The sequence below is a fragment of the Phymastichus coffea genome, unplaced genomic scaffold (assembly GCF_024137745.1).
Source record: "Phymastichus coffea isolate CEN01 unplaced genomic scaffold, Cenicafe_Pcof_1.1 PCOF00065, whole genome shotgun sequence".
Lineage (NCBI taxonomy): Eukaryota > Metazoa > Arthropoda > Insecta > Hymenoptera > Eulophidae > Phymastichus > Phymastichus coffea.
In genome coordinates this window covers 1199141-1224054 of record NW_026706876.1, presented here as the reverse complement: position 1 = coordinate 1224054, position 24914 = coordinate 1199141, and the positions used below count along the sequence as shown (strand labels likewise).

The 24914-nt window shown below is 36.5% G+C and overlaps 1 protein-coding gene across 1 annotated transcript; it reads left to right on the top strand.

Moving 5' to 3' along the window:
• Window positions 1-18709: 18709 nt before the first annotated feature.
• Window positions 18710-19948, top strand: LOC131667381 (pancreatic triacylglycerol lipase-like). Its single transcript, XM_058940760.1, has 4 exons — window positions 18710-18811; window positions 18873-19128; window positions 19194-19454; window positions 19545-19948. The coding sequence occupies exons 1-4, from the start codon at window positions 18710-18712 to the stop codon at window positions 19946-19948; spliced, it is 1023 nt and encodes a 340-aa protein (XP_058796743.1).
• The last annotated feature ends 4966 nt before the right edge of the window (window positions 19949-24914 follow it).

Below are 24914 nucleotides of genomic sequence, written 5' to 3'. Positions count from 1 at the left end.
TATTTTCCACGCGGACGTTCATCGAAGAGTACTGGCGTGTGTCCGCGTGTAAGCGAGAGCTTGTTCGCAAGCACGCGAGCGGCTAACTTTTTTTCTATATTTTATATCCCCCCGCGCGCCAGCTACAATGAAAATCGCACACACGACCATGTCACTCGGTCGCCCGAGCCGACAAAGCGCCCTGCGGCTTTTGTACCTACACGTGTTTTTTTCGGGCGTTTGTCAAGCGCTTCTCCGCCTGTATGTATATGTGTACGAGCCTATATACTCGGAGGATCACCACGCGTATATAAAACAAAGCAATGTTCAAAGTCGACGAGTTGTTATGACGACGTTTATCTTTCATTAGAACGACTTGGAGATTTTCTTTTTTGTTGAAGGACAATGAGGTTTTATAACGATTGGTTTGTAAATTGATTTGTTTGTTGAGGGTATTGTGTGCGGTTCAACAAGTTGTACTTTTAATGTAGCCATTGAATGAACGATTATTAATGAACACGTTGGATTTCATTTCTGAATGGAATTCCGCGCACTCGCACCGCCGATATCCACGCGACATTTTGCAAGTTGAAATAAAAATGAACGGCTTTACGATAATGCGGAAATAATTCGGACCTTTTTCACCAAGTGTGTAATCGAGTTCGTACCTTTTTTCCATTTTATTGTGTTTCGTATTTGCCGTTTTATTTTATATTCGCTACTTTATTAAAGGACTTTTGATAATGTAACGGCAAAGTCCATTGTGAAATCGAAAATGGATAATGAAAATTTAACGAGACTTTTCGACTTTATTATTTGATTGTTCGTCAACAGATTATACACAAATTAGATTATAGAACGTTTTTTACAAATCCCACCCCATCCATTTGTAATTTAAAGTAGGTTTTTCATCACAATATATAAAAAGTAACATGTGAAGTATATCGTGACTAAACTATCATTGTCATCATCATCATCATCATCATCATCATCATCGCCATGCACGCACACGCGTGCAGCGCTCGCGGGATAGAGGAGGCGCGTGCAACAGCTGATGAAGCATGTCGAGCACACTCTATATATCTATCGATAGTACGCGGGCCAAGCGTAATAGTTTGCTAATAGGCGCTCAATTGTTCGCCGCCGCCGCGTGCATAGTTGTCGCGGACTAGCGATCGGCCGTTTATAGTGCGAAAATTTGAGCGAACAGAGAGGGGGTAGAGATGGAGGTTGGTTTGAAGCGGAGTGTGTTTGGAAACTCGATTACTCTACTCTGCGCAGTGTGCGTGTGTGCGTGCATGTGTATGTGTATGTGTGCGAGCGCGCGCGCGCGCAGTGTGTGTGTCTGAGAGAGAGAGAGAGATATCTAAAATAGTTTCGAGCTACGAGAGCTACCCGAGAACTTTCCATCTGTCGATTTTATAGCCTTCGCTTTTGCCCGATTAATTGAGCTTTTGTATGATAATGGCGAACACGCGAGCGTGAGTTTGTAAACTCGTCTCGCAAGCTTCCAACCTTCTCTTGCTCTCTCGCATGTTTATCACGTGTGCAACTCGCGGGCTTATATATTGCTGTGCCACTCTTTTGTCAAATTTTCATTCATACGCTTTATAGTTACACGAGAAATTTGTTCCTACATTATCGACGCTCTTGTTTGTTTCATTGTTGTAAATAAGAAATGGAATGACGCGATCGGCAGTGGCTGTTAACTTGCTTAATTATTGATGGAAAATATGCCTTAAAATTATGGCTGTACTATGTAAATCGTTGTGACAGATAAGACGGCAAGATAAATTATTAATGTCACTCATCAAGAAAGCTATGTAAGTCTGTTTGAAGTTATTGTTATTAAAGATGACACATCCGTCAGTGTCGATCATCCTCATCGTGAAAGTCCAAAATAGAACAGGATATAGAATATTTACAATTCAATATTTCAATAATAAAAATGAATGCTGTGAATCAATCCAAGATTGAAACGGAAGAAGATCATCTAAATGTATTAAGGACAGAGCAAATAATATATTCTTAAACGGATGTCTAATGTATTCAAGTATGAATAATCGTATCACGTTTCTAGGCACGGGCGCAAACTCGTTTCTTTTTTATCGCTCTCGCATTAGCAGTGCAACCACTTGGTCGACGTCGTCGTTGTCTCGGTGTCCCTTTGGCAGAAAGGCGTATCGCGTGTCGTCAAACAGTCGGAATAAACTCTCCCCTTTTCTTCGTCTGCTACGCACCCCACGTCAGTAGCCTTCTAATTATGTTTGCTCTCCTGAGTGCTACCGAGCTTTTTTTCTCTAATTAGTGGGACTTGGTTGATCATCTGCTCTGAAGGCGCGGTCGCGTCCCTTAAAATTTACTTGAGAATACCTAGCTGGTTTCGCTAATTTAGCGTTGCTTTTTTAATACTCCAGAGGCTTACTGATTCATTATTTACATGATGTGTTGATTGGATTATTAAAAACCTAAGATGTCATTTTTAATTATTTACATAATTTTTATGTGTATAATCTTAATTAAAAAAAATGCTAATCGAAATAAAACATCAGACTAAGTAATAGATGCGAGCTTACACCCGATATCTGTATTTCAGCAAAAAATATATAATAGGTGATACTCGTATTAATCTATAAGAAATCTTAAGCTTGAGTTAAGCGTAAAACGCACATGTAGCGATGAATATCACAGGACGCCAGCTCGCGATTGAAAAAAAATAAAAATAAAAGCAACAACTGTTATTCAGCAATATTGCTCTTATAACAATATTGTATATATCGTAAAAAACGCGTATTGGATCGATGGTTGGAAGCGAACGGGTTAGGCTCGATGTGTGCTCTATGTGCTGCTAGTAAAGACCACTTACGCAGATTATCTTTTCAGTGTGAATAGGTATTAGAGACAATAAATCTTTGATACATACGTGAGCGCAGCTATGTGTACTCAGGGTATATTTAGCGATACATGAATTGTATGCGTAACGCTATAATGTTAAGTAACGAATAGAACAAAAAAATCCAAAAGTTACCGCTCCGGGTTTCAGTGCACGCAAGTGTCTTACTTGCTTTTTCTGGTATGTAATTTACCATAAAACATAATTGTACCTACACTCTACTTATGGAGTTCTAATACTTTTGACTGCCAGAATACGAAAGATTGACTTATTCTGAATCTTAGAGTAACATTGATTATTCTTTTTGATCGATTTGTCATAAATTTGAATAACATTTTTCAAATATGCATATGTTTTATCTATCAATCTTCTTCACTGTTGATTATTTTCATACCAATCTTATGTATTATCTGAGATGTCGCAAATGAACTTGAAGCGATTAACAATTTATTTGGATTATAATATGTCATATATGATAAAATTGCAAAATATTTCTGCGACTGCTTTCTTTATCAGTTGATTAAGGTGTAATAGTAAAAAAAACTTGTGATATAGCGTGCACATAGAATTCTTTTATTTATGTAAATATTCTAAGCTTGAGTGAATTGCTCGATTGGCTTTAGTAAAGTCGTTTAAATCGTCTACATGTGTTTTAACAATCTACGCCTGATAGTAGTACAACAAGAATTATGCCATTCATAGACAAATCGAAAAAAATATTCGTGCTTTTTCTTTTGCCATTTACAATTGTTTATAAAAAGTTATTTAAACAAATTACTTAGAAAGTTATTGTTTTTCAAATTTGGTTACAGAAATCGATTCTACGAGAAAAAGTATCGCAAAAATGTGTATAATATTATTTTGTCGGGTTTCAATTTGTTATAAAAAATAGCTATCAAATATTGAATTTCCGATTATGGTTGGGATTTGGTGAAGAAACTTTATCTGTCGGATCTGCGATTATTTATTGCTGTTTTACACTAACAAATTGAAGTCTGACAAGAAAACGTTATAAACAATTTTTTCGTATTTTCCCATAGAATTTATTGCAGCAATTAAATTTTAAAAAACAATTACTTTTTAGATAATTTGTTTAAATAACTTTGTATACGCAATTGCAAATGGCAAAAGAAAAAACACGGGTATTTTTTTTATTCGATTTGCCTATGAATGGCACAGTTAGTTTGGTGCATCTCATCTGGTGTTGGCATGGGTCTTAATGGGTTAACTGTTAGCACCTGTACGTCATTTCGGATAATTTCGTTTGGGGCGAACTATGAGGCACGTACGATGTTATGTAGGACTTTCGATTGAATTTTTCCAGAATTTCAATATTCAAGATTGAAGCTGCATCTCATAGTTGAATGCCATAAGTCCAAGCTAATCTGCGTACAGCTTTGTATAGCAACAATTTATTTTAAGTTGATAGCTCCGATTTTCTTCCAATGAGGTGGAACATTTTTCTCCATTCTAGTCCTAGCTATTTACGTTTTGTGGATATATGTTCTTTCAATGTAAACTTTCGGTCCAGGTGTATACCTAAATATTTTACATGGTTGCTTTATAAAATATCAACATATATTTATCGTTGAATCTAATAGACGGGCATGTGTCATTTTGAATAGTGAACGTCGTATTTATTGATTTACTTTCATTTACAACTATTCTCTATGAGTTGAGCCAATTTTGAAGACAATTATCTATATAATTTTGAACTAATTCAGATGTTATTGTTGCTTCTGGGTGTGATGAGATAGACTGTATCATCTACGTATGTTGCTATTATGATGTTTGTAAACTTTGCTAGATCAGCAGTGAACAGCAAGTGCAATGTTGATCTTAGTACGCTACCTTGTGGAACTCTTGTTTTTATTAGCTATCGTTTTGATATTTTTTTATTCATTTTGATTTTAAATACTCTATTTTGTAAGTATGATTGAAGTGATTCATAGTGTCTCTTTAGAAAACAACTTTTTAATTTATACAGCAGCCGTTAATGCCATACTTTATCAAATGCCTGTATAATGACAGGAGATAGATTTCCTTACTATCTTTTACTATTTCATTCAATAGTTTTTTTAACGGACGAATATCTTCTACGTTGTGGACAACAATCAGAGAGAATTTGTTTCACTACGTATTTACCTCATTGTTGACCATATTTTCTTTATCATTTTGATTTTCTTTATTATCTTGGAGTATCTTGTACTTATTTTTTGACTTGATTAGTAATTCGGTAGTCGGGCTTATCATTTTTTATTTATATTTTGGTTGTTTGGGCTGTTTCGCGGTCTTTTACTGTTTACGATTCTTAGTTTTCGTCATTGTTTTTATTAGGAGTATATATGTCCTCTACTATCAGAATGGCCATTTCGATCCTTATTGCGTTTTTATTATGGATTTGTAGAATACTAATACAAATTTAAATGTTACTTCGCTTGATAATACTTTAGCTTTTCGGGTAGAGCACATTAAAATAAGTTTGTATGTTTCATTTAGTTTCGTTTCAAAATTGAAGGTGGAAGTAAACAGTTCATCTTTCTTAAAACTGCGTCTTTCTATGGCATTTGGTATTTTTTCTTAACAAGGACACATTTATACGACTTGGAATAATTTCACTTTTATCTCTGTAAAATTCAATGTTAACATCAGAAAATATTTCATTATTCTTAACAGAGATATTTTATACACTTTTATACATGTAATGATAAACTTTTTTTTTGTGATTTGTTTTCAATTTTTATAGGAAAAATCTAGCTCATCCGCGCAGTAACCTATGTTGTGTAATCTTTCTTCTCCTGAAACTTAAATTGAGGTTTCTATTGTTGAAGGTCCGACTGTACTTTTAGGTTGGCAAGTTATTGTTTGTTGCTGAAAACTAGCTTTCATTTTGGATATTCTTCAGAAGATGTTGATCCACCATTTGGATTGAACATTTCACAAACGGAGTTTATTGGTTCGAATTCCACATTGCCAAGCCCCATAGTTTTGGTTAAGACTTTAAAGTTTCAAATATTTAATCGTGGCTTACGTATCCTTCAATTTTTCAATAAGTTCTGAACCGTACAGAAACTTTAAAATTTTTATATTCTATAGTATTGTGCTAATTACATTATACATGTCTGGCTTATTAAAACTCCTAATTGTATTCTAGTTATACATGATCATAGCTAAAGTCTGATAAATGTAATATTGCTTCATTTTAGTTACTAGATTGCACTATACATTAGTAACTTTGTTAGAATTATATTATGATAAGAAAATTTCGAAAATTAACGAAAAAGACAATTCGAAGAAATATCCTATTATAAAAAAGTAATGGTTTTCATGTTGAAACATTATTTTAATGTCTGATATATGATTACGTGATATACAATTTATCATAATTGATATAGATAATATTGAAGACAATAAAAGTAAGAGAAAAATACTGCAATGTCATTATTTTAATATTTATTTCATGAAAATACTAGTAGCAAATAAATCGTTTGGTAAAAACCAGAGGTTATGTTTTGAAATTGTTCTAATTATTTTCTATGATTAATGTCTATAATCTGATTTTTGAATTCGTATGATTGAAATAAATGTTATGTTGCAATATTTATTTAAAAAATAGGATAAACATTTAATAATAATATAATCCGTGTAGTTCAAAAGAACTAAAAAATATTTATTGTAGTTTTTGGCATGATAAATCATAAGTGTGGAAATGAGGAACTGTTTTATTAATACATATTTTTCCGCTGTCATGTGTTTTATAAAAAAAATTGAAAAATTCACTTTTAAAAAAAGTATTTGTGTCAAATATGTCAATCAGTATAACAAGAAATGAAAAAGAAGATGAGAGCGAGCGAAGTGCGTCTGATGTCACTAGCAGAAAACAAAGTTTTGAATCTTCGAAAGCCGAGGAAATCTGAAAATCCATAGTTCATTTCCTCATCGCAAAGACTGTTCTCTCTCTCTCTCTCTCTCTCTCTCTCGGGAGAGAATTACACGCGGGCTCACATCGTACGAGGCAGGCAGCTAGTTAACTGATAACGAAATATTATCAGAAGGCCCGCTAGTTGCCGCTCGGAAACGTGTATGTACACGTATGTGTGCATGGCGTTGGCTGGATCCCTCGGAGCCAGCCAGCCAAGGTGCGCACGTGCGGCGAAAATTCGCCGGACGGCGGCGGAGGGGGCGCCCATCGCGCTGCTAAGCCACACCCGCAAAAACACAGCCTCTCGGTCGATGCGCTCTCTCTCTACCCCCCTCGGGGTAGCGTCACTATTGCTAGCTACCACTACTATCGTTCGTTCTACGAGTGCTTCCATATCCGGCACTACGTAGGGATTTGCTTGCTACTATATGCTAGCAAAGTAGGCCGATAGTGAGCAAAGAGAGATGATTTTCTCGTGGCTATATCTCTTCACGCTAATGTACACACGAATCAAGGTTTTTTCTTTACCTTTTGTATGGTTTTCGTAGAAACAGTTGAGGGTGATGTGTTTTTCTTGTCCTTACATTTTGTCTTTAAAATTGTACCATGCAAAAAGAATATTTCATTAGCTAATTCTACTCGAGAAGATATCATTTAAGAAGCTAGTAAATTCAAGTTTTCAATTTTATATGACTAAGTACATGAAAAAACATTTTTGTAGCTAGTAATTGAGTACATGTTAATTAGTTAAAGCAGTAATGTGTCAGCATACAACAAAGTGCCAGTATAGTTTACATGCCTATATGATGCATTCATGTATTTCCTATTTGCTATCAGAAACCATTGTAACCGAATTCTTTGCTCTCGAATCTAGTAACGTAGATCACGATCGGAGGGTCAAAATACATCGTATTAATTTACCTCTATTGTGAGAAGACTTCTAAATAAACTGCAGTAATAGTTGCTGTTTGTATTACTTATCATAACTCGACATGTCATAACAAGAAAACGCGTCTTTTCCCTAAAAAAGGAAATTCAATTTCAAATTTCTAATGTTATTTCAAGACAAATATGTTAAGTTTGCTAAGAACTAGTTTTTAATAATTCTGAATACGTTTACACGTCCGCTCGATGATTTACAAATGCAAATGAAAGGAAAATGTAACATGTTCATTCTCCCAAATACACTTCCGCGAGATAAAATCAAAATTTTGTATGAAACTCAAACACAAATTCCCTCGTACATATTTACCTTCACCGTAGCGCCTAAAACTGTTTTATAACATGTGTTTACATGTATTTCGTCCCTCTCCTTTTTCCAAGCGAGTCTGGGTTGACCCTAACTCATCAGGCCGCGCGAGAAGAAAAGTGCGAAAAGCTGAGCTTTTTGCGCGGGAGCCACAACTTTTTCAACCCTCTTATCTAACGCTACGGCTGTGGTACATATACCGCGCGCGGCTCGCGAAACCGCAAAAGGCTGCAGTGCTCGCGCCTGTGTCGAAGGAAACTTTACTACTGTAGCCTGTACGACGACTCCTTTCTTTTGTCTCCGTTCACCGTGTACGTGTAAAGAGCGCAATCGTCGAGCGACCGGAATTAAAATACTTTTGTGGTGAGAGAAACTTTGCTTCCACTCCAACGTACTTTTGCAATTATGAAGTTTTCGTGGGTAAGACTTATCGGCATAGTGGCAAATTAAGTGAGCCTAGATTTAGAACGTTTTTTTCTCCCTCTTTTTCTCTTTCAGGGATTGAAGCTCTCGCATAGTTCATTAGGGAACTTTGAATACAAGTAGGAAGTTCAATTATTTTCAGTTGGAAGAGGAGAGTCTCTATTGAAGATTCAAATAAAATATTTTGAAGAAATTAATTATGTAACTTACAAGTAAACTTAGTAGATAAAGATCATTTTTTACTTCCTTATTGAGTGTGAGATCGGAAAAAATATTGTCAAAAACATTATAGCCATAGCCATAGCAATGTTGTACCCTGAAATTATTTATCCAGTGTCAAATGAAAGTAGATTTTACTATCGAATTATCAATATAATCTTTAATCGCAGCGTAGTTATAAATTATTAATAGTCAAATCAGATGTAATAACACCATAACTATATTGATGCGAAATTTGAATTTTAGTTTTATTAAGACATATGCTGAGCAATTGTTGGGCATCATCCATCCCTGTGCTTCCCTCTCTCTCTCTCTCTCTCTCTCTCTCTCTCTGGTACATGTGGAGCATATTATGTTTCCAATTAATAATTGCAAAAGGCCTTACACGTCGCGCAGAACGATGCTTCGACACCCTATACATTCGCGCGTGCAACGCTAATCATGATTTCAAAAGCAAGTCACCAATTCCCTAAACCCATTATCAGTTGTTTCAACAAGGAGCGCTCGCGAGCATCTAGCTTGATAAATTGAAAATTTACTAAATAAATCGTTTTTACGGGATCTACCGACGCGCATTTTCATTGAAATACTCGGCAACAGCAGCAAGCCGGGTCAAGTGGTATGCCGTTCGTCTTAGCTACGCAGATATGACCTTTGTTGCTCATCAAATCGACAAGTTGATGAGATACGGAAAGATTCGGCTTTCGATGTTGACTTTTTCCGCTAACGTAGAAAAATTCTAATAAACTTAGAAAGTTGTAGCATGGAGCCTATCGACTGGGCGCCATTGTCGTCCGTATATCCACTTTGCATTATTAAACTCTCTGACAGCTCTTCGAAGAATTACGCTCGCTCGGCGTTACTCTAATTGTCGTCGCCGTCTGCGGACGTCAATCGATTTCTATCTCTCTCACTCTCTTGGTCGACGTATAAAGACAGCCAATGCAAGCTCTCTCTCTCTCTCTCTATCTGTCGCAGACAAAAGCACAGTGCCGTGGTGGGCTAAGGCCAGAGGGGACGAAATGTTTCTCGGGAGAAAGTGAACGCGAGGGTGGAGCTATATGGGTATAAGGGACGGCTTTAATTAAGGCAAGTGGAGGAAAGAAAAATCCTGAGGGAATTTATAGAGGTCCGTAACGTAAGGGGGATCCGAAGAAAAGGGTTCGCCGCCGTCGTCGTCTCGTAAAGGGTCGCGAGACGACGCAATGGCCACTACCACTATTATTGTGCGTCTGCTAATTCTGAACCTTCCAAACAACTCGCTCTTTCGCTTGCCGAGCCGAGCCAAGCTGTTTCTCACTCTTCTCCTCGCACTGGCCCGTAAAAGCCTAACATGTAAAGTAGATTCTGCCGGTATGTTAATTACCCTGCACAATTAAACGTCACTGAGTTTAGCTCCGAAAGGATCAACCGCCCGCGCGCGCTTTTTTCTTTTAAAAAAGCTATAATAGCTTATTCGCAGCTTTTATAAGCTTCAATTTGACGTCTGATATTTAGCTTTCCATCTGGATGAAGTAAATGGACGCTAATTAAAATTCAGTTTGAAAATGACAAGTTGAATAACGGATAATTTGAGAAAACATAGACGAGAAAAACAATACCACCTTGACGATAGAAATGGGCTTTAATGCTTAAAAGGCATATATATCTAAATAATTCGATATCCCAAATGATAAGTTACTTAAAATATTTCCTTATCTAAATCTTTTCTTCGAACACTATTATCGAATGAAAATTCGAGAAGGAGATAAACAAAGTTATTTTTACGAACACTTATTCACGCATAAAAATGAAAAGAGTGCGTAACAATTCCTGCATTTGATGAAGCGTTACTCTGCTGTTACGTATTGCTTCATAATTGAAGATTGCTATTCGATCGAGCAGTGGTACGAGTTGCAATGTGACAATTTTTTCCCAATGCGGCTTCCCAGGACGCGGATTGCTCTTTAACACGGTGAAAAATATCAAACGCATGAGACGTGTTGACAAATCGAGCGAGACCGCATTGTGTTTAAAATAAAAACACAACGCTTCAAAAATACGTGAAATGGATGAAATACCTGTTCAATGTCAACTATTAAAACAGTATCTTCGTACAGCACACACGCGCACACACACACGTACACAGACAAACGCAGACAGTGGCGAGAGAGAAAGAAAGAGAGAGAGAGAGAGAGAGAGAGAGAGAGAGCCGAGCATTGCTCACTGGTTTTTATCAAATTTATTCGCCAAAATTCAATCAATTTCAAAGTCAATAGATTGCTTTCTCTATCTCTGATTTGCTGGCATCGCCTATATTGGTACACGTCGTTGGTAACCGAAGGAACTTGAACGGGAAAGAGAAATAGTCAGCGCTGAGAGGCAACCGTTGAGAGAAAATTTTAACTCGCAATAACGAAATGCGTGAAAGTAGAAATAAATACGAAAGAGCTCAGCTGACAGAGTAGAAAAGTTAGAGTTGCTTAATAGTAAATACAGTGTTTTCGCTGTGTAACCTAGCAATTGTCACGAAAAGTTATGTTGACGATAATAATATAATGCAATGCGGACAGTACGTAGAAAGTTGCAGATCGTTCGAGATAAAATAAATTTAATACAGCTCATCTTTACTTGGAATATTTTGCTTTGATGTATAGCGTGGATATTGTTATCACTTGGCCCATAAAATCAACCGTATTCATTGAAGAACCATTATTTTTATTGACTAGCGTATATAAAGGTATAATCTAATCTAGTTATTTCTAGAAACACTTTCATGTATCGACAAAAAATAAACGTTTCTCTACATTTTCTGAACAAATAATTTTACATACTAAATAAATAAGTACTGACAAAGTATTTGATTCGTTTAAATGTCTACAAATACGCAATGAAATGAGTACCATTTGGTAAGCACGTAGCTTCCATACGGTAATATTTTGTTAAGAGGTCAACCATTCATTGGCACTCAAATTATAAAAGAAGTTACTCCTATTAAATGAATAAAATAAAATACTACATTTTTGAGCAATCATCTCATAGAAATCGCATTCTTATTAATTTAATATTGTTATTATATCTCATATAAAATGTGGCTCTTATAAGTTAGAAGCATTATATAGAAGGACGGGAGATATACAACCAGGAGCTTTTTGATATTTTTGACTGCAATTTAGTCAACGTTTAATGAAAGTTTAATCACTTTGTCAACGGATCGATTATTTCGCGCGACTGCCTTTTCTGGTAACTTTGCCTGCGACGAGGTCTGACAGCGCATATAGACTATCTACTCGCTCGGAAATTTACCGTGGCGTTGAGTTGATGTGTGTCATAGAGAACACCGTTGAGAAATTGTGCATCGTAAACTTTTTCAGGAGGAACAGATTAGGGTGGAGGCTCATTTAAAGGACTAGATTTAGTTCAAATAATTTATGCGCAAAGTGTGTTTTTGTGTAAACGTGCTTAGTACGTCAATATAGGACATAATTATTAGCTTTTTATACGTAGAGATGGAAAATTACTCAACTACGTCAGAAATTCAACTTGAAAATATATTACAATCTATGAAATAATTTATGTAAATCTTATAAAATTGATGGCATTTTGTACTACTTAACAAACGGAAAGGGTTACACGATAATAACGAAAAAAATGTTCATTTGGTAATTATTCGACGTGAAACTTAAAAAGGCATAGCGCATAATTTTTTCTCTGCGGAGCTGTGGGTACACAATCTATATAGAGCGTTGTTGTGCCGTAGCCGCGGCGGCGGCGTTTGTGCCATTCACGAGCCTTCAGCCGACTCAGCTGCACAAGACTGCAGATAGCCGTTGGCATGGCTGTACAAAAGTCCGCTGTTAACAATAATAGCCCGCGGGGGCTTATTCGCATGTGTGTAAGAGCGAGAGAGAAAGCGAACGAGTGCTTTTGGATTTGACATGTCCGTTGCGATGCTTGCACAGTATGCACTACGCAAGCCGTACGACGTCACGCGGCGGCTGCGGCGTTTTGCGGATTCTCGGATATGCACGTGATATGCTGCTGCTGCAGCTAGGTTCTCCACGTGGCACACGTGTATCGATCGCGTGTACAATGAGGGCTCATGCGTCCATGTGTGCGATAGCGTCAAAGAAGTGGCTCCCATATATAGTCTCAGTCTCTGTCTCTCTCTCTTTCTCCCTCCCTCTGTGCCTGACTGTGACACTCAGAAGCACCATCAGTTTCCACGTACACCCACACAGAGTCCGCCGCGCACAGAAGCGATCCTATTTTAGATAACGTATACCTGAGTGCGACCGAGCGGCAGAGGACTGCACTCGATGAGTTAGGGTACAGAATATATAGCTGCGATGCGCTGCAGGACGAGGTGCTATTTTTTTCTCGTCTTTCCTTTTGCCCGCTACTCCTAGAAAGCTATGATTGCGGCTATTGACGCGGAGCTTGGCTACGAGCGTAAACTCCTAGAGCATTTCTTCCTTTTCTTTTATTCGATCACATTTAGATTTCTTTTTTTCTTTTAGTCGAACACGCTACTTGTCAAAACAGATTTAAAAAAGTATCAGACACAATGGATACTTCTCATTAATCTTCGATATCCACGTGCAATGTTATCGAGTGCTGATCCGATTGCTAATGATCACGGATAGAGAGAGCGGATATAGTTGCATAAACCATCTGTACGGTTTATGCTTTTGTCCAAATCAATTATTATTCGCCTAGCGCGAACCATTTTGACGTCGTTAGGTTGCCTTTCTATTTTATTTTGTCTCCGTAAACAGGCACCTCTCTCTCTCTCTCTCTCTCTCTCTCTCTATATATATATATATATATATATGTATGTATATATGTATGTATGTATATATGTATGTATGTATATATTCCTATGTACGCGCGCAGTTCTGTGCTTTCGTACGACTTATTGGCGACGCGACGGTTGTACAAGCGTGGTTGTTTTGATGGATCGCCGCTTCGCAAAAAAGGTAAAAGGAGAGAAGAGCTGCCTTCGAGTCCGCGTGCATGCTACGATACACCGATAATCCCTGATTTTATTGCGAAACACGTATCTGTCCCTCTGTCGCACTTACAGCAATCTTCATATAATCCGTCGTTCACACGGATGCAATAACGAATGGCTTTGCCACTGCCAAAGCGAGAAAGAGAGAAAGAGAGCGAGAACGTGCTATGAAAAGGGCTCTGATCGAGCGCCTCCAATTTTTTAGCGAGGTGTGGATATCTCAGTCATGCTGTTCACTCGCTATATACTAGTTCGACCTTTCTTTTTATTTAATTTTTTTTTTCTCTTCGTTGTGAATGCACGTGGAAATCGTCTGATCGACACTCTATGTATATCAAAATCGCTCGGTGCGCCGCTTATACTAAGTTTATCAGACAGATATTTTTGAAGCTCTCGCAGATTACGATCGGAAATATTTCTTTACATTCAAGTCGATCTTCATAGCTTGCCGCTACTTACGCGCATTTTATTCTCTTTTTCTGAGTTTTGATAAGCCTGCGGCTACGCGAGCGCAAATACAATGTAAACAACGCTCAAGATTGAATTGAAAGGAGCTTTGTTAATATTACGCATTTTTTTCCTTGAATTTCTATCTTATTTGCAAATAGAATACCGTTCAGAGTCAACAACCCAATAAGTCTTATACGCATTTTTACTTGAACAAGGAATGAATTGAAAAAATCTGAAACGAAATAACAAAAACGTAATCACGGTGAGCAGGAAAAAAAGTGCAGGGTGCATTCTGTCTCTGTCATTGCAGGGTGCGAACGTTCTCCTTCCCATGCATGCAGCAGCAGTAGTAGCGTTAGTTGGTGGCCTAATGACTCCGAAAAAAATGCCCGCCACGTACACACGTCGAAAAAAGTTGCCATCAATGTCTATCCAGCTCTCTCTCTCTCACTCTCTCTCTCGCTCTCTTTCTACCAACAGAAAAAAGCGCGCGCCAGGCGCTCATGCATCACAGACGCGCTCACTCACAAAAAAAAGTCACGTTTAACACAACAAGCCAGCTCTCTTTTCTTTTCGCAAGTGATTAAAGTTTTTACCTGACACTCTCGCTTTCTTTGTTCCACAGCTCGCGGGTAACAAGGGAAGAGGAAGGGGTTATTAACTTAGATCCGATTGGTAGGCCGATTGACAGAATTGTAAGTGCATTTCTCACAGGAGGGCCAACAATGGATCGGTGGCTTCTCTAAAAAAATGGCGGATGCGTTTAACGTTGCCGTCATTTATCCGGCTGCTGCTGGTGGCGGTCCCCCTTCTCTGCCTTTTTCCTCGCAGTCGCTCGCGCGTGTGCAAGCGCGTATGCTAAAGCGAGAGAGCGCTGAAAACAAGAAAAATCTTTTGGGTTAATCGAAAGTCGATCGACCGCGCGACGAGTCCGCGAATGCTCGCATTGTCCGCGCGTCGCACCGATTGTAGTGGAGGCGATTGAAATCTTTCTCTACGCGCGTGCATGCTGTACACCTCTCTCAAAGCTCTCTCCAATCCCCACACCGTTACCTCGTATTCCATTATACCTGTTTATTGCGCTCGGCCAAACGAACTCTCTCCGGCGAACCCCCTTCTCCCGCGCTCCTGTATACTTTCGCACACGCACACGACATGAGTCTTCATGCGTTTCGTATCGACTGCGTATGTGTATATATGCGCGTTGTATTTTCCTTCTATTTTTGTGCGGGAGCGGGAGCACAAAAACTCGGCGCTCGTTCGGCGCGTGCATGCGTCTGCGTCGTTCTGTTTTATTTAATAACGCGAGAAGAGAGCGAAAAAAGGAGAGACGCGTTTTGTTTATAAGCGCGAAAAAATCGAGAGAGGGTCTCTATTCGGCATAGTTTTTTGATAATGGGTCTCTTGAATTCACGGTGCGACGGTTGAACAGTACCGGAGAGAGGGAGAGCAGAAAACGCTATCTATGCACATTCTCAAAGCCTGCTATTAAGACTTATTGCCGATGTATAGGTTTTTGTTAATAAATTAGACCGGGGCAAAGCCGACGAATTATCGCGCATAATTAAAATTACCCAATTTTTGTTTTGTTACCAAACAAAAGCAACAATCCATACATTGCGTTCTTATTAAATCAGTAAATTACAGGATCAGGGACGCAGTGCAATAAAAAATAATCATTAAAAAAAGGGGCATGCACGACGTTGCGCAGCAGTGCAATTTTGCATTCTTCAATTACGGCGCTCAACATAAACAATCGCGGGGTGGTTGGCGGCCTAATTCGCATTAATCCGCTATAATTAATTTTTTCGCATTCCAAAGCGAGCGTTTGCCTCATAACTTTGCCCTCTCTCTCTCTCTCTCTCTCTCTCGTATGCGACGTCTCGTCAAGCGCGCGCCGCCGGTGCATTGTCCTCCGCGAGAGAGAGAGGGGGTGGTACGCGGAGAGAGCGAGAGAGAGAGAGAGAGAGAAAAATGCTCGCTCGATGACTTCCTGGGATCATTTTTCAAAATGTCTGCCGCCGACAACGCGTGTGCATGCATAGAGTGAGAGCGAGAGAGAAAGAGCGTTGGTTTGGGTGGGGTGGTGCTGGCGCTCTAGCAAGATGGCGTCGCATGGCAAATCGATGGAGGCTAGTCACTGCAGGCGCTCTTTGCCCCTCTAGCCCGGCTCCCTCGTTCACACTCTAGCCAACCTTTCCGTGCGCCACCGCCGCCGCCGCCGCCGCCGCCGCCGCTGCAGCCCTCCCGGCCGAAGCCCTCATTTTCGAGCTTCGCGCCGCCAGCTCTCTCGCACGCTACATGCGATCGCGCGTACGAGTGCGCGAGCGGGAGAGGTCTTATATAGCAACAGCCGAGTCGAGCCCCGCTCGCTTGCCTAAGCGTAATTCGACGAGCCCGATCGTGCGCGAGCTTTCTAATGCACTGCAGCAGGGCAACGACGCTTCTCTCTTCGCCCGTGTGCGTTTGTAGAGCACGTACGTGTGCCGCTACTACCGCTGCTGCTCTGGCTGGGATGAAACGTGGGAGTAGTGGTTCGCTGCGAAATGCGGGGCGTATTTTTGGAGGGCTTTGCCCCGTTCCCGCGCGCGCCGCGCTTCGTCCAAAGGATTGATGCACTTTACCAGAGCCGCCCGTTTGCCCGCCCGCGCGCACGCGATAGTTTGAACCGAGCCGCGGTCGATTACAATTCGATAATTGCCTGCTTTTCCGATCGGCTAATGTCGCGTGCAAAAAAGCACGCTGCTTTTTTTCTCTTGTTGCGTCTTCGCTTGCTTGGCCGATTGCCCTCTTGATCGCGTCATTTTTTCATTCCGAACAAACATGTATGTATAGCTTCTCGATTTTTCGACACTAATAAAAGTATTACACTTTTATCACCAATGCTCGAACCAAGCATTTCTATTAATTTTATCTTTTCAAACTTCCACGACAATAACAGGTCAAGTGTAGCTTAATTGATAAATGTTGCTGATCGTGGCAAAGGAGGAACAAAAAGCGTCAAACGCGAAAAATTCACTTTTTAATCGACCACATATATATTTTTATGGCTTGTTGATTCGCTCTACATATATCGAAGTTTTACGAGTGTGCATGTGATGTACATTCGTACAATCCACAGTAAGCACACTAAACAAATATATGACAAACAATCGTTATGAAATTGCCAATTCGCGTGATTTAATTACGAATTAATTGTGCTTATTGAATAATACGTTATAATCATTTGTTACATTGATTTCCGCAAAATTACCAAACATCAGAGAACAAGAGAGAGAGCTCGCGTACAGTGCGAATTTACCGGTTATACCACACGATGAAAGTCAATGAACCAGTTAATAAACTTGCCTGCATACGTAAATATTGATAAATCACCAACATTTTCTTTTGACACGCTTTTAATGACTGACGCGAATTGTACACACGCACGTGTATATATATGGCTACATACATAAGGATAAAAATTTTTTGACTCATTAGTCATGCCGCGTTTTTGTCTCCCTGATTGCTCCTATTTTTTATGTATATAAAATTTTTTGGAATATTATTGGTATATTTATTATTGTGTTCGGTCCAATATGATTTTTTTCTTCAGTTCATTGATTTGGTGATTTCTTCTTCAGTTATTTAATTTTATATGCTGTTATTCTGCAAACCAAATGATATTATTGATATTAATAAGCAAGTGTATTGTGGTATTACAATTATAAGTTTAAAAGTATCTTTACCTTAATGGTGGTGTGGAAATAATATCGTGCAATTGCTTTTTGTTTGTATCAGTTTAAATATTACGATTAATTTCATTAAGTTATTTTTTTACTGCCAAAAGCGTCACCACTGTTTTGGGTCATTTCAAACTGAACTCTATAATATTAAAATATAGGGTAAGAGGGGAGCAAGTAGGGGGAACCCGTGTGCGTGCGTGCGTATTTACGTGTATTGTATGTGTGCGTGTATATATACATGTATATGTGTATATGCTATAGGCGTATATGTATAAGTATAGACTGCTGCTAGGGCTAGATTCATCAGAAAACGTAATTACGAGAGAGAGAGAGAGAGAGAGAGAGAGAGAGAGAGAGAGAGAGAGAGACATCGGTGAGATAGTAGACGTCGATCAATTGCGATCGCTCACTGGTTATTACTTCGTGAGTACACACATGGGTTTGTACGGTTACTGTTTTGATAAGCTCGCGCACGTCAGCACCCAAGTTACGGCCACTACTCTCGATAGGAATGTGACGAGAGTTCTACACTACGCACATAGCAAAGTTTTTGTTACATACACACAGCGTAACCATTGCATTCTTTATTTTTATTTAATTCAATAAAATCATTATATAAATCGTTGTTTCCTGTTTTTTCCACTGCTCTGTGTGGTATTATGTTTATTGACAATGCCTCATCGTAAGAATGATGTATTGATGAGAAATTGGTATTTCTTAATGGGCTTTCAATCAATTACTGGTGGAACCATGTAGAAGTAATCTTATCTGACAGACATATTGATAAAAGTATCAATAGTTAAAGTATAAATGTAACTCTTGTCGGTACGGATTGTATTTTACTTAACCTATCAGTATGACATTTCCTGCGTACCTTATTTGTTTAGTTGTTCTGCAAGGCACAGCACTGGCAACGAGCCATGAAACCCGTTCTGCATATTCATGTGCTATTGACATTGTGAGTTTTGCATTTATTATGAAAGCCAATTATCTAATCTTGATTATCTTATTTCTTTCAGAAATCGCATTCTCGAAAAAGTGACGATGTAGCTACTAAGCTTTATAAACTTTTTAATCCAAATAGTATGAGAACAGCTAATGACCATGTCTTCTTCTATTTGTATACAAAAGAAAAACCCAAAGAATATGAAATAGTATTCGGAAATTCTTCAAGTATACAGAAGAGTTCTTTTAATAAGAGTCGCTCGACTAAAATTGTTACTCATGGGTATCTCGGCTCTAGAAATGAAGCGTCATGTACACTTCTAAAAGATGGTAAATACGATGTAAGTTGCAAAACTTCTTGAATGAACTACCATTTAGTGCGTTTTATTTTACAGCATTTTTAAAAAGTAGAGATTATAATATAATTGTTGTTGACTGGTGGAAAATGCAATCAATTTGGGGCACAATTCCACTGGATTATTGGACGGTAGCTGGTTTTGTCGGACAAGTTGGTAGTTACGTGGCAACAATGATCAATTTCCTCGAAAATCAGGGAATGAACCTAGAAACCACCACTTTGATTGGACATTCCCTGGGCGCTCATGTAATGGGAGTTGCAGGTCATAACGCCAATAGCAAAGTCAATTACATCGTAGGTAGGCATGATCTACACTAAAACTCAAAATATTTTCCGTGAATGTTCGTTCGAATCCAGTAAAGCTAATAATAATTTTAAAAAATTACAGGATTGGATCCAGCATTTCCGGCATTTGAAAATAAAGGGCCAGGTGAATGTTTGTCAGTGGAAGATGCAGAAATAGTCGAGGTGATACACACAAACAGCGGTAATTGCGGTGTACCAAATGAAATAGGTCATTACGACTTTTACCCGAATGGCGGCTCGAAACAACTTGGCTGTGGTACCAACGTGTGTTCGCATTCGCGCGCCTACGAATACTACGCTGAGTCCATTTACAGTGAGACCGGCTTTTACGGTCGAAAATGCAATAGTTTAGAATCAGTTGAGAGTGGAGTTTGTGACGGTGACATTGTGATTATGGGTGGCCATAGCAAGAAGAAACAGTCACCTTTTGGAATTTATTATTTAAAAACTAACAAATCATCGCCGTATGCTTTAGGAATGAAATAATGATAATATTTTATTTTACGATTCGTATCAGTGTAACGTAATATTCGTAAATAATTTTACGAGTGTACCTGGCAATATTAATACTCCGTCGTTTTTATAAAGTGTCTATTTATGAAATGTACGAACATAATCGAATAAATTTTCTTTTAATTTGAATAGATTATACGTTAGCCTTAGTATTTGAATTTTTTAATTAGAAAAAGGTAAAAAATAAAAAAATTAATGGTTATTCTACTAATCTTATTTTTCAGTATATATCTGACTTATCTTGTTCGGTAGGCCTTGCCAGTGTTTGCCTGAATCAGAGGACCAGAGAATCAATTCTCAAAACGGTCGAAACTGTTGTAATATTCAGTTTTATTTATATAAAAAAAGGATTAATAGACTAGCCATTAATTTATTTTATTTTTCACCTTTTTTCGATCTATGATTAGAATATTTTTACAATTTTTTAATTAAGTATTGACAGTCACAGAACTTGAATATTAAAATATACATTATCAAGAATATATCTTAGAAATACCGTAATCAATATTATTACGATAGAATTAGACCACTTAAATACTATGATGTTTGACATGCAGCAACATATATTAAATACAATATCATCTGAAAACCGTATAAATAATCATATTCTTCGGAGAATGCGATCAATGTACGATATTTGCGAGTAATCACAAAAAGCCCGTATTAGATTCTTGTAAGTACTTGCCAATACCGTGAATTCACACTGTCTTAATCAATAGTAATAATAATAAAAATATTACTATCTCAATACTCTCCGTCTACCCATACTACATGATTAGTCTTACATTATCGTCCTAGCATCGATTAATAATATTTAATATGGAAATCGAATAAATATGTGGTTAATACGAAGAAAAAGTAAAAAATTATTCGTGCTTGGCATTTTCGTTTATTTTTAATATAAGTAATAACGTCTTCATATATTAAATATTAGTATGAGATTAAGATGATCACCCTGTAATAAACTAAGTCATGCGGATAGGCTCGAACATATCTAATTATAATATTGAATCGTTAAACTACATGAGTTTCATTTGATACTTTCTCTTATATAAACAGATTTCATTTTATATTCAGTTACTGATCATTATCTGATACTCTTAATTTCAATATGTATTTTTTCATCACTGCTATTTCAGTTTATCAAATATTATTTGGCTGCTATAAGAATTATATTTTATTTTGTCATGTATGTTGAAGTAGGTATGACATTTATCTTGTATAAATTAATTTTATAAAATAATAATTATCCACTTTGTTTGGTGAAAAATCATGTTATTGTGCTTTTCTAATCTCGAAAGGAAATTAAATTAAGTTATTAATGGAATAGATGATGTCCTGTTGAATCCAAAATTGAATTCGAATTTTATACACAAATGCATTCAAACAACAAAGAAATTACTTTTGAAGATGAACTAAGTTTAGAAGAAAGTAGCTTTGAATCAAATTTATCGACACTATACTCATAATTTTAATGAAAGTTGACGTATCACTACACTCATAAGTTTAATGAAAGAGGGGTTATGATAATACTTGTACGTATCCAATGAAAAATATATTTCTGAAACATTTAGAATTAAATTAATATAATGAATGACTTTTTGAAAAGTATAGTGTTTCATTTTATGATTTTATTTCATAATTTTTATCAAATTAACAATTCAATGTAATCATTATGGATAATTAGAATAAATATCAGTCGATTAATTATTTTAACGCAGTCAAGAAGACGAAGCCTTCTGCATTACATTTATTAGAAATTATGACCTTTTTAATTAAGCAGGTAGGGAATGCTACTTTAATGACACATGTCCTTAATTTATTTGGTACTCACATTATGGCATAGTCGACTACAATAGTAAACCTTCAATCAATCACATTGTCGATAAATAAAAAAATTTACATTTTCTATGTCTTACACCGTTACCACAGTAATACAAATCATTTTTCAAATTTTATAGACACTGATCTAGCAGAACTTAATTTTTTAAATAAGAAAGAAGCAGTTAGCCATCATGATTTCTACATAAATGGAAGAAGTAAAAAATCAGATTACAATAAAAATTCGTATTCACATGATAGAAGTAACAGTCATTATATAGAATCAATAGCAACATACTAATGTAAGTTTTCACACAAGACACTGTGACTTATAAAGTATTGCAAAAGATAAACAAGATTGCAAGGGAAATTGCTTTAATAGGTGAATAACGCGAAATTCTTCTTATCCAGATACTATACATAGCATCTTGAAACCACCGGTCAATCTGAAATAACCATTTGCAAAAGTTTATCTTTGAGATTAATTTACAAATATTCAATCAATTATCATAAATTAAAAATATTTATTCATTTTCAATATTTATATGAAGATCAAGAGTTAATTCATCAGAATTATCTGCATTGTAAATCATTAATTAAGTCTTAAATACTAAATGAGGCCATGTCATACATATGTATGATGCAGAAGTATTTAAGGAAATACCCTACCTAAATCAACAGATTTTGTTCAAATTTAAACCAACGTTATACTATTATGTCTCAAAACACTCATAAATATTTTGAGTGGCCTATGTAACTGATAACAGAAGAAATAATAATTAATTTTAATATGTATTCTTATGAGAATATGTAAAACATCATGTTTTTTCAACCTTTCTAATTTTGTTTGGCAGAAAAGCAATGATCATATTTTCAGGAAACTTCAAATACATATCGACATATTTTTTGTAAATCTACAATTTTATTTTTACGATAAAGAAGATTCAGTAACTACTATATATACTAAAGTACTTTAAATAAAACAAAGCGTGAATATGTAAAAAGAACAAAAAATCTTAAAGGTAATTGCACTCAACATTTCATATCAACAAGAAGATTATAGTAAATGAAAGCGGCATTAATGTATCAATCTTCTATGCTCACTCAACTATGCTGTAATAATAATAATAATTTTAATATAATAAGATTATTGGCCAGTTGGTCAAAACGTTGACATTCGTAAAAATGTATAATAGATGTATTGTCTTAAATGGTTATGAATTCGCAAATGCTATAACCAGTTAAAATGTAATATATTTCTTCATCATAAATCATTTTTCAAATTACTGTAGTTACTTCAAACATTTACACCATGTCAAATGTATGAGAGGACGCACGTGAAGTTCGATTTAAATTATATGTAGTCTGCGCTTTCGTATATTATCTTCCGCTCAGATAATACTTCGTTATCATCTCTCCTTCGATTTTCATTGATCAGAATAATCAATTTTCTTTTTAGCCTACATCATCATTCTAAAATTAGTAAAGTGAGTGTCGGATGGAGATAACAGATATGATTTTGAGTAAAATTCTACAAGAGTTTCCTCTTACAGTGGGCAGGAAAGGATAAGAAAAAGATACTACACTATGCGTAAAAAGTATGAGAGCGAGGACTACATATAATTTAAGTCGAACTTTGAATAAAGGACCTGATGAGGCTGGAAGACAAATCAGCGAAACGTTGTCAAAAATAAATTGAGTGGAAAGAGTTTTTATATATAGTATTTGGATGTCAATCTCTTATTTCTTTGCTCTATAATTTCGCAAGATTTAATATGATTGAGAGTAATAATATGATTAATTATACTTTATTCACTTTATCTAATTACGAAATGATTTCAATCATGTTATTATAAACTTCTTATTGTGGTATGAGGCATTGACATAAAATACCTAGCGGTGCTCCGGGCATACCTTGGAATCTATGTGATATATGTAAAAAAATAATTTACTTTCTCGTTGAAGCACAATTATTTATTCATTTTCAACGAATAAATGGTTTAAACTTTATAATATACCGTATATTATCAACATAACGTCTTTACTAATAATCTATTTTTATGAGTTGTACTCGCACTAAGTAACCTCCTTAAGAAGTAGAAAATTACCGTGGAAGAATTATTTAGATATCGCATATTTTTGGAAATAGAAAAATTAAGAATATTTTATCATAAATATATTTGATAGAATTTACATTAAAACTTTTTCTCTATACAATGAAGCTATTATAATTATATTAACACCATTGTTAATCAATTTGAGATTATTTTTAAATTGCGCGTTTACTGAAGCAAATAGCTTCGGAACTAAATATTGACGAAAGTTGTGGTTTTTTTAAATCCTTATAATTCATGCTATATTTAGTTGCTTAGCAATGGTGGTGTCACACTTCATTGACTGTGACTGTTATTACTTTTCTTACAGCTAATCAGACAAGAGGTGCTATCTTATCGTATCTTAGTGAATGATAAAAACAGTCAAGATTACGAATTCGTATAATAAAAAAATGACTTAATCCATTTACTTCGTTGATTAAACAAAATTCGAGTATAAAAATTTTAATTATAATATTTAGCTTATATTCTTGCTTGATTTTCAAATCAGGTTATTGTTGCGCGTGCATGTTCTAATAACATCGATTGTTACATTGGTAGCGTATGCAAGTTCATACTATTTACGGGGCTTGTCTAACGAACACGCTCCCGAGATATTTTCCATCTTATCTATTATTTATTGTATCTTATTCAATATTCGCTATCCCTAATATCGTTACTACAATAGTTATGGAGCTGGTTTCAATGAGCAAGCATCATGTGCTTGGGGATCTAGCGATTCGGTGAATTTATAAATAATTATTATATTTCAGAACTAAATATAGATGAAAGTTATGGTTTTTTAAATTCTCAGAAGTCACCGCTATATTTAGTTGCTTAGCGATAGCGGTGTCACATTTCATTGACTATTACTGTTACTGTTATTACTCTTCTTACAGCTAATCAGAAAAGAGATACTATCTTATCGTATCTTAGTGAATGATAAAAACAGTCAAGATTGCGAATTCATATAATGAACAAAATTACTTAATCCATTTACTTCGTTGATTAAACAAAATTCGAGT

Excerpts from the sequence above, each read along its gene's own strand:
- LOC131667381 (XM_058940760.1), top strand. The coding sequence starts at position 18,710 with ATGACATTTCCTGCGTACCTTATTTGTTTAGTTGTTCTGCAAGGCACA. Across the intron at positions 18,812-18,872 it reads ATTCATGTGCTATTGACATT|AAATCGCATTCTCGAAAAAG; the intron begins GTGAGTTTTGCA and ends TATTTCTTTCAG. Across the intron at positions 19,129-19,193 it reads ATGTACACTTCTAAAAGATG|CATTTTTAAAAAGTAGAGAT; the intron begins GTAAATACGATG and ends TTTATTTTACAG.